The 10507-nt window shown below is 53.3% G+C and overlaps 1 protein-coding gene across 7 annotated transcripts in view; it reads right to left on the reverse strand.

The window, feature by feature from the left end:
• WRN (WRN RecQ like helicase) overlaps positions 1-10507 on the reverse strand; it is an 83479-nt gene that overhangs the window by 34779 nt on the left and 38193 nt on the right. For all 7 annotated transcript variants that reach the window (XM_069104936.1, XM_069104932.1, XM_069104933.1 and 4 more), the window contains exons 16-19: positions 8921-9003; positions 6235-6341; positions 5395-5582; positions 3525-3699 (exon numbers count right to left, since the gene is read on the reverse strand). In XM_069104936.1, the coding sequence (XP_068961037.1) occupies positions 3525-3699; positions 5395-5582; positions 6235-6341; positions 8921-9003 (553 nt within the window). The remainder of the gene's footprint in view (positions 1-3524; positions 3700-5394; positions 5583-6234; positions 6342-8920; positions 9004-10507) is intronic.

The following is a 10507-nucleotide window of genomic DNA, read 5'->3' on the forward strand; positions in this document are numbered from 1 at the left end:
GGGGGATAAATGCTGGAGAGGGCCACGAGAGGGTGCACAAATGGGGGATAAATGCTGGAGAGGGCCACGAGAGGGTGCACATGTGGCTTTGGGTTATTTCTAGTTTACCTTTTGCTTTTTTTTTTTGGAGGGCAACTGGGGTTAAGTAACTTGCCCAAGGTCACACAGCTAGGTTTTGTTTTTGTGTGTGGCTATTAAGTGTCCGAGGCCAGAACTCAACTCTGGTCCTCCTGCCTCCGGGGCTGGCACTTTACTTACTGCGCCACCGAGCCGCCAGAGTTTTCCTTTTTCTTAAACCAAATGCATTTTACATGAACATCTAAGGGCTGCGTCCTTGGGACACCATCTTCAGCAAAGAATGCAATTCACATCAAACAGCCCTGGCCAGCACCCCTATCCAAGGACCCGGGACCCACGGAAGGCGAGCTCCCTGAGAGCAGAGGCCGCCTGCCTTTTCTCTTTGGATCCCCAGAGCCTGGCATGCAGTGTCCAATGAAGCCTTTCTATAATTCATCCTCAGACACTATTGTAGCTCTCACTTCAACGCGCAAAACCGTAAGCAGAATGTGGGGCCCCGATGGCTGTCACGTTTCAGGGTCGGTAACGCACACCAAATGCAGAGGCGCTAACAGCAGCAACAACAGAAGAAATGACTTTAAACCAAGTAGAGCCATGGATCAAAGACTGACAGAAACAACTAAGTCAAGCCGCATCATTAAAAGATGAATCAATGCAGTCTTTCTGCAACTAGACTGGATGCCTCAGTCTCCTCGGCAGCTTTGTTAGAGTGCTGGAGCCCAAAAGACAAAGACAAGGCCAACAGCTCTGAGTGGGGAGTTCTAGAGGAGGCAGCGGGAGGCTGACTATCCCTTGTCAAAGAACCAAAGTCACCATGGCCCAAAAGGACTTCATTCAGAGCTCTGCCAGCCCCACAGGACCAGGCAGCTACATAGACAGGGAGAAGAATCCTCTGCCCAAACTATGAGGGACCCACAGGACTCCACAGTCAGCCCCTGCCCCCAGGAGCCAATTCTGCTGTCACTTGTTCCTGAGACCCAGAAAGGCTTCACCCAGAGATCTGGGGACGGCTGGACACCTGCTGTCCAAGGAGGACCTGCGGGGTTTCCTCTCCAGGTGGCTGCCCTGGACGAATTCTTCTATCCCAGCAGCTCCCAAATCCCTTCTTTGTTTCAGATGGGTGGCAATCTACAATAGAGGATGAAGAAGAGTAGCTCCTTCTGAAATGACAAATCCTTGGAGCAAGAAACCATCAGGGAGGCAGCACCTCCAAAAAGGCCCAGCCTTGACTCCTAGAGGAACCACAGGAGCCCAAGGCCCCACACACAAGGAGGCCGTCACAGAGGCAGGAATCATCTGTAGGCCAGTCCAGAAGAAACGAGCTAGTATTTGGGCCCAGACACCAGAATCTCAACACCATGCCACGGTATCTCTGAGCACCAAGAGGCACTTGAGACGGCGGACAGCCCAAACTTCCCTTAACTAAGGAGGAAGCTGAGGGCTGGAGACACCAGACATTCTACCTAAGATCCCCAGCACATGGTGGTCACTACCCTGGTGGTAGTGAGGTGGAGCTGTGCAAGCTGGGCCAGGAGCTGTGAAGTCCTGCTCCAAGTGGCCTTCCCTGAGGACGGGCACTGTGCAGCTACACAAACCAATGTAGGAAGAGGAAGACAAGGAGCCTTGGCCAGCGCTGCCGCACATCACGCACACCATCCGCCAAGCCAAGGCTCACGTGTGGCTCTCGCCCGTGCAACCCAGGCTTGGCGCGGTCTCTGTCGGAGGCAGGACCTCTAAGTGACGCTAGTCGGGTTTGAGAGACACTTCCCGGCGAAGCTCAGAGAGAACATAAGACCGTCACTCCCGTGCTGACAAGAGGGCTCAGGGCTCCCCTCGGAGAGGTGAGCAAGAGCCAGACAGCATAGCCAGGAGCTGCTGTGGGCCAGGCACAGCCACACAGAAACAACAGCCAGGCTGACCACCCTGACCAGCCCTGGCTAGGAGGACACAGTCTCTCCAGGAGGCACGGCAGTTCACACCAGGCAGCTGGAAAGAAGATGGCCACTGGCACAGAGCTGGAAATGGAGGGGATGCCCCTCAGTGCGGGAACGGCTGAACAAGTGGTGGCATGTGAATGTAACAGAATGCTATTGGGCTAGAAGAATGAGGAGCAGGCGGACTCCAGAAAAACCTGGAGAGACCGAGGTCTTGAACTGACGCTGAGTGAGGGGAGCAGAACCAGAAGGACACAGGACACAGTAACTGCCACACTGGGTGACGACTGACTTCGACAGATTCGGCTCTTCTCAGTAACGCAAGGATCCAAGACAACTCCAAAGGACTCACGATGGAAAATGCCGTCCTCATCCAAAGAACTGAGAGAGTCTGAAGGCAGATCAAAGAATACAATTTTCCTTTTCTTTATTTCTTTGTAGTTTTTTTCCTTTTGCTGTTTCTTCTCATACAACACGTCTAATATGGAAATATATTTACACGACTGCACGTATATGACATGTCAGAATCCTTACCATCTTTGGGAAAGAGGAGGGGTGAGTGGAGAAAATGTGGAACTCAAAATTTTATTTAAAAAAAAGTGTCAAATTGATTTTACATGTAATTGGGAAAAATCAAATGCTATTTATAAGAAAAAATAAATAAAAAGATGGACCCTGAAATTCTGGGTCCCAGGAGGGGCTGGCCAATGAGACTAGGGGTGCCAAGGCAGGAATTCCAGGAATGAAGAAAGGGTTAACATCGATCAAAGACCAAACCAGACCCCAAATTCAGAATTTAAGACCAAGAAACTTGTATCTGCTAAGCCCCAAGCAAGAGGCCCAAGGCCAGAGCCTGAACCTGGGAGACGAGATGAAGCACAAGGAGGAACTGAGAGTTTTTCTAAAAATCTAAGTCAAAGAAGGGAAGGCAGGGGCTGAAGGTGGTCAGGCTGAAGGACGCTGCGGGAGCTGAGGCTCCTCCTGCCAGGGACTCTCGGCCGCCCCCTGAGGAGATGGACAGGAAGGACGGCCACAGAAGAACCTAGGAAGGAAACCCTGACACTCAGACCAGCACATTCTAAAACCTTGGCCCAAGACATCCTCCTCAGAATGGTTTAGGCCCCTGTCAGGCCTGGGACAGACAGAGGCACGCATGATAGGAGCCAGTGTGGAGGGCTAAACTCCAAGCAGATGGGGGGACAGCACAGTGCGCAAGCCTCCTCAGACAAGGAAGGGCACGATGTTGCAAGAGGGCACTTGCCTCTCACTCCTTCTCCTAAACGCTCCAGACAGAAAGGCAACAGGGAAGAGCAGATGGACTGGAGACCACGGCCAGTCCAAGAACAGGCCAGACCAATTCCCAGGCTTCTCACCGAGGACGACTTCCTAGCTAACCCACATCGGAATCAATAGAAAGCCTCATTCTAACTGTAACTAGAAGTGATGGGGAAGGAGTGGCCCAGCGCCCTGCATGCTACATGCTTCCAGGGGAGTGAGATCCGGCCCACGCACCTGGATTTCATCGCGCATGAACTGGTGGTGGATCTCTCTCCTCAACTTAATCCCCATTCCCGCATGGTACGTCCCACAGGACAAGTTCAGCTTCCGGAGTGCTGCAGTCACTTGTTCAGAGATCTTTCTAGTAGGGCAATAGATGATAGTGGGGCCCTCAAATTCCCAGGATGAGCTGAAATAAAGAGAGAAAAAAATACACAAATAGAGGACACATGGACAGACACAGGGACACCCCCCCCCCCCCCAGGACATATGGACTAAAACTGAAAAAGAAGCCACAGCAGATACATACAGTGAAGTCACTCCTTGGCAATGGAGACCAAAGGACTTCCATTCACACCCAAAATAACTTTCACTTTAACTAAGGAAATGAAATGACAGCCTCTATTCTTGTTCAACCATAAACCAAAGCTAACCCAAGTCACAGAAGTGCCTGCTCGGGGTTCTCCCACCTGCTCCCACTTAGGCCGATGAGCAGGGAAGGTGCAAAGGGCAGACAACCAGAGAAGCAGGAGAGCCCAGAGGACACAGAGGGCTAGGAGAGGGAGAAGCGCCGGATGTGAAGGCCCGAGCCACTGCTGCCTGGGCCAGGGCCGCTCACTCCTGTCTGACCTCTAGGACCCAGTGCAAACTTCTGTGCTCCCTCCGGCCCTAACTCCGTGCTCCACGAAGAAGGCTCTACTGAACAAATCAGTCAGTGGTTGGTTCTCTGGCCTTCCATTCAGTGATTAGGGCTGGGTAAGAAATGAGGCCGAGAATGCTTTTACCTAGTCAAAAAACAGTCAGTCTGGGAGGGGAAGAACCTCAGGGTTCCTGGTCAAAACAGAAACAACCGCTAGCTACATTCACTCTGAGTCAATCAGGGCCCAAGTAATGACCAAGTGGGGCTTGGCCTGGGACCTGATGGTGGCCAATCAATGAGGGCCAGAGTGATTTGGGTTGAAGGTATGGGTCTTAAGACAGAAACTGGCAATGCAGAACCTAATATATATAGAAGGCAAGTTAGAAACTGGCATCATGTGCCTCCACCATGGCTAGTGCAGCACAGAAGAGCCCAGGGCAGAGGCCACCCTCGCTTGGACAAGGGCACCAAGGAAACACTGGCCTTAACATTTTACCGTGCCATCATGGCAATTACTTAATAATCCCACTTGGCTGTGATCCTAACACAGAAAGAACCAGAAACCAGGTAACTGTGAGAATGAACAGCTGAACAGAAAGCAAGCTAACACAAAAGATGAGAAGAGTCTGTGGAGACAGGCACACTGATACATTGTTGGTGTAATTGTGAGGGTCCGGCTATTCTGCAAAGTGATTTGGATCGAAGCTACAAAAGTAAGTAAAATTTTGCTAGACTTTGACATAAACTCCATAGGGATCAATGATAAAAAAGGAAGCCCCCATATCCACAACATCTTTGTAGCAGCACTTTTTGTTGTAGGAAAGGACTGGAAACATGGCAGATGACCCCTGACTGAAGAATGGCTAAACAATCTACAGTAAGTGAATATAATGGAACATCACTGCACTTTGAGAAATAAGAAATGCCAAGAGTACATGGAAAAGTGAAAACATTTATGGGAATCTGTAAGAGGAAGTCAGAACACCAACGCCAACCAACAAAATCCAATCTGATGCCTGAGTAGGTGTCCTGGCCAGGAAGGACCATAGAGTGGAGCTGGCAGGCGCCCGCTCTTGTCAGGGCATGACCAGGCACGTGGCTCCACAGCACCCCAAAGGAAGTGCTGACAAGCGGTTTTATGCGCCACCCCCCTTACCAGGGACAGCTCTGCAGAGGGGCTGGGCAGGCACCAAGAGCTTGTCTCCCAGCATGGCTGCGTGACCCAACAAGCCAATGGCTACTCACTCTGGCTTTCTCACAAGAAACCTGTCCAGATCCTGAAGGATATTGCCAGTCTTCCGCCCAACATCCAGGTAGAGATTGGGCCGGTCAAAGCTGGTGCAGGTGACCTGAGGGTTCCGCAGGTTGAGGCAGCGCACAATGTCCTCTCGGATGGAGGGGCTCGCTGTTGCCGTCAGTGCCAGCATAGGCACCTAAAGGGAAATACAGACAGGACCCAGATCCAGCCATCTGCCCACCCCGCAACAAGCACAGGAAGAAGGCCAGGGCTAGAAATGTGGAGCAGGGACCACCCAAAAAGAAAGTGAAAAGAGAGAAGAGGAGGTGGGAGCCAGGACAGAGCCCTGGGGTCCACCCACATGATGAGCAGACAGACAGGAGCAAAAGGGAGACAGAAGGACCATGACAACCCAGAGGACAGCAGGAGCCATCATGTCAGAGGCAGCAGAGAGGTCATTCAAGATGACCCTTAAGAGATAATTAACACTGTTCTGCCCAGAGCACAACTCAAGACCTATTTCCCACCTGCCTTTCATGACAACTGAGTCCACTGTCCCCCCACAATTTGCTTGTCTTGTGAGTGGTAGCTGATGGTGGGCCAATAATTGGCTTCCACCTTGTGATTAAGTTAAAATCCACAGTATGCCTGCCTGTTCAGCCAGCATCTGGCTCATAGCCAAACTCCCCAGTGACCAAAGCCAACGATTCCTGAGACAGTATGAAGGGAAAGAGAAAAGTCAGTCCCCTGCCAACCATCCTGCCCTGCCCCAGGCCCACCCTTCCAGACTTGTTCTTTGGCAGGATGGCCCTCTCTTCCATCCCCATCTGAGAGGCAGAGAGGCTTACCGTTGGCAGGGTGGTCTTCAAGGAACCCAAGCTTCGAAATGAATTTCTGAAGTCATGCCCCCACTCTGACACACAGTGGGCCTCATCCACAGCAATCAAGGTAATCCCTGGGGAGAAGGAGAAACTCCCCAGTCAGGGAAGCTCGGCATGCAGCAGGCCAGCCCAACACTCGCTCAGCCGTTCAGACGAGAAGCGGAAGCAGCATCTCAGCGGCCAAATGTTACAGTCAGAATAAAGAGACCGTTCGAGCCTAAGTCACTTCAGATAAGGCTAAATCACTACTGCAGAGGAGAGGAAAACAAGGAGGCGCCAAAGTAAACTGGACTGGAGGCCCCCCTTCCTTCCTCCAGGACGCAGCTCCCATCCCTTCGTGCTCCTGGAATCCTCCAGCTCCCTGCTCTGCCCTACATTCCAGCTCGATGGCAATGCTGCTGGCGTTTGGACTGGATAACACAGAGCAGGCATCGCTCCCTGTGCGCCACCACAGCCCAAAGGGATCCACCTCCAGGGGCACCGGGCAGGTCTGAGAGACCAACAGGAAGCTTCCCTGCAGGGACACACGTCCCGGGGACAGACCCCAGCTGGAGAGCGCCTGCTGCGCAGGCAGGGCGAAGCCTCTACTGCGCTTCACCCCACAGAGGCGTCAGATAACTTGGAACAGAGGCCTCGTTTTCACTGGCATGAAACTGCCCAGTGAAAACTGGCAACGAGAATAGCACTAGATCTGGAGTCTGAGGACCCTCGCCCAAGCCCCACCTCTGACTGAGCCTCTTTGGGCCTCAGCTTCTTCCCCTGTGAATGCAGGGGTCGGAATAAATGGCCCCTCGGACCTCTTCCTGATCTGGAAGGAGGATTCTTCAGAATCATTTTCTCACTGAAGTGGGAATAATTGTCGCTTTATGCTTCAATGAGCAAAGCAGGCCCACAGCCAAACGTGGAAGCCTCTCGCTCTTTCCCCAAACACGCCACCCACCGTCTCCCCAGAGCTGAAGACCCAAGGATGGCCAGACCGCCATCCTGACCCCAGGAAGGCAGCTGCAGTTCTCCTGAGCAGGGCAGCAGCCCTCCCTTGCTGGACTGGAAACTCTTTGAGGGCAGAGCTGTCTTTTGCCTCTTTCTGTAGCCTGGGTGCTGAGGACAGTGCCGGGCACACAAGTGCTTCACCAATAGTTCCTGTCTGATGGATGCCATCTCTAATACCTCAGGTCTTCCATATCTCTTGGGTGGTAACATCATGGCCTCACTGTGCCTCTGGGGCCTCAACGCTGCCCTCTAAAAAGCAGACCTCAACCTCAGAGGCTCCCAGGACCCAGACAAGAGCCCCCTTAACAAGTGTTTACCTAGCCAGCCCCTGCCGGAGGACGCTGGGAACTTGCCCGAGGACCTCCTGCCCAGGACCTTTCCCATTCTGCCTCTGCCCATGAGGACAAAACCCCCTCAGGGGCACAGACTGCCTTGTACGCCGACCCTCAGGCCATCACGAACACATACAGAATGCTTCATCAGACCTTTAGATGTCCTAAGTGTTCATACACCCAAACCCGAAGGCAGATTTTTGGTAGGCTCAACCTTAACACGTTTCTATACATTTTTTTCCTTTGTTATTTCTGCTACAAACACTTGGGGAAACTTCGATAATTTAATATACTATGAAAATTATAAATTAATGAAAAACGTCAGAACAATGCCCATGGAACATTCTGCATGCATTCACTCTTACAGCAAAATAATTCTCCGAGGCTACACTTAGTGAAAGCATTTGACAAACTCGGCCAGCGCACAAACACCAGGGTCTCTTATTAGCCATGTGCATAAAGCAATCACTTAAAACACAGAAGATGAAATCACAGGTCTGGTGAGGCTCTGAACCACTGAAGTGAGGAGGTGAGTGACAGCCAGAGAAACCTCAACTACCCAGGAGCAGCAAATGGGGGAAGAGTCAAGGGTGTCGGGCCCCTGGCAGAAGCAGGGTAGCCAATGTCCCTCAATGTCTTCTATGAGATGAGAGTAAGAACGGGCCTCCTGCAAGCGCAGCAAAGCCCACCAGCCCCACAGAACCACATGTCCTGCTGGGCAGACCTCTCAGCATCTAGAATTCCTCTGGCTGGTGATGGCAGGATGAAAAAGTAGCAGGGAGCTGCACCTGGAAATGTGGGACAGCGCTGTGTCTCTGCTCTGACTCTGAGCCAACTTGGACCTCAGTCTTCTCCTCTGTAAAATGAGTAGACTGAACCAGCCAGCACCTAAGGACCCTGCCCCATCCTGGTCTAAGACCTCACCATCACAGAACTTTTATAAAGTCTGGAAAATATGGCGGTTCAGCTGCCTGCCTTTCATCAGCATGCTCAAGTGTGGAAACCAACACGAGAGAGCCTTGACCAAGAAGGTTTATTGGAAACTTGATCCAAAATACCCAAAAAGGGGAAAAAGAGAAAAAGCTGCAGGCCCGAAAAGAGCCTCCCGAGACATTAGCTTCCAAACAACTTTATCCATGCAAGGAAATCCACTTTTCAGAAACGAGGCAGCTCTTTCAGCCTCTGGTTTTCATTGTGAGGTTTACCTGAGAACTCTTACCTGACCACAGCTGCCATCTGGACTCCCCAATGGACAGGCCCACCTTCCATGGCCCCCAGAGGCATTCTGAACCACAAATGCCCCCCAGCAGAGGCGCCACCTCCCCACTTACCCGGGTCAACACTGAGCCTTGTCAGCAGGTCCAAGTTCGCCATGCAGAATTCTGGGGTGAGGTACACCACCCTGTACTCTCCCCTGCGACAGAAGAGAGGAAGGGACAGTGAGCATCTAGGAGGCCTTTGCCTCCCGCCTCGGCTGCGATCACCACGGTGGACTTATCATGACACCAATGCTACCTGCATCCCTCCCTCTTGAAGCTACTCACTGTGAAGCAAAGAATCCCAGCCCCCTCGGGCCATTGCTACAGCTCCTTGTCTGAGGAGCGACAGAGAAGGGGAGTGACAAACCCCCCCTGGGCCACGGAGTCACCTCCTAGGCCATGAAGCAGAACCCTGGCGGGGGGGGGGGGACCCTAAGGCTGCCTGTCACTTGGAGACTTCGGTCAGCCTGCAGAGTCTGCCAAGGTCTAACTGACCATGCTCAGAAAAAGAGGGTCGTGCCCTTAGGAGATGCCCCACAGGCCACACAGATCCCTAACCAACCTTGATGCTCTTCCCTTCTCAATGGGCAAGGGAAGATATGGTTCCCCCCCCAAGTCTAGAATAGTGATGTGGACGGCCACCACAGGAAGCTGGGCAGGTGATACGCTTCACCCCCAAAGGGACCAAGAACCAAGGAGCCAGGAAGGAAGCAGGAGAGAGCTGAACATCTCCCACAAGGAGGAATCAGAGCTAGAATCAGAGCGGGCTCCCGAGGAGACCACTGAAAGATTACAAGAAGCAGCCCTGGCCCTGCCCCAGCATGAGCCAGCCCAAGAGTGGGGGCCAGCCCAGGCCTCCGGGGTCTGTCCTCCAGCTGGGCTCTGCTAGAGGCCTGGAACACACACCTACAGCATCAAGGTGGGCCCCATCCTGAGAAGGTGGGAAGCAGGGCACTCCCAGGGCAGCACGACCGAAGAAGGGAGGAAGCGAGAGCAGGAGGAAGAGAGGAAGGACAAGCATGGGAAGAGGCCCGAAGGAATGGCGTCCCCCGTGCCAGGAGCAGGAGGGCAGCAAGGACAGACAAGAGTGAGCAGGGAGCTGGGAGCTCCCTCGACAGATAGGCAGTATGGCGCACCTCACACAGCAGCCCTCAGGAGCAAAGGGGGGAGGAGGCCGGCAGAGCGCCCTTGGGAAAGATTCTGTGGGCTCCTTCCTGCCCATGACCACAACATGTAGGGGGCCCATGCACAGTCAGGGGCCACTGGCTCCCACCTGCCCCTCCACTCCCCACCATACCCCTTGCCCAGAGCTGCGCACGCAGTAGGAGCTCGGCCACCCCTTGCCCAGAGCTGCGCACATAGTAGAAGCTCGGCCACCCCCTTGCCCAGAGCTGCACACACAGTAGGCGCTCAGCCACCCTCTTGCCCTAGATGTACACATAGTAGGAGCTCGGCCACCCCTTGCCTAGAGCTGCGCACACAGTAGGAGCTCAGCCACCCCCTTGCCCAGAGCTGTGCACAGTAGGAGCTCAGCCACCCTCTTGCCCGAGATGTACACATAGTAGGAGCTCGGCCACTCCTTGCCTAGAGCTGCGCACACAGTAGGAACTCAGCCACCCCTTGCCCAGAGCTGCACACACAGTAGGCGCTCGGCCACCC

The sequence above is a fragment of the Petaurus breviceps genome, unplaced genomic scaffold, assembly GCF_028583685.1.
Source record: "Petaurus breviceps papuanus isolate PSGF00001 unplaced genomic scaffold, PetGlider_PUasm1.0 689, whole genome shotgun sequence".
In the NCBI taxonomy this organism is placed as follows: Eukaryota; Metazoa; Chordata; class Mammalia; order Diprotodontia; family Petauridae; genus Petaurus; species Petaurus breviceps.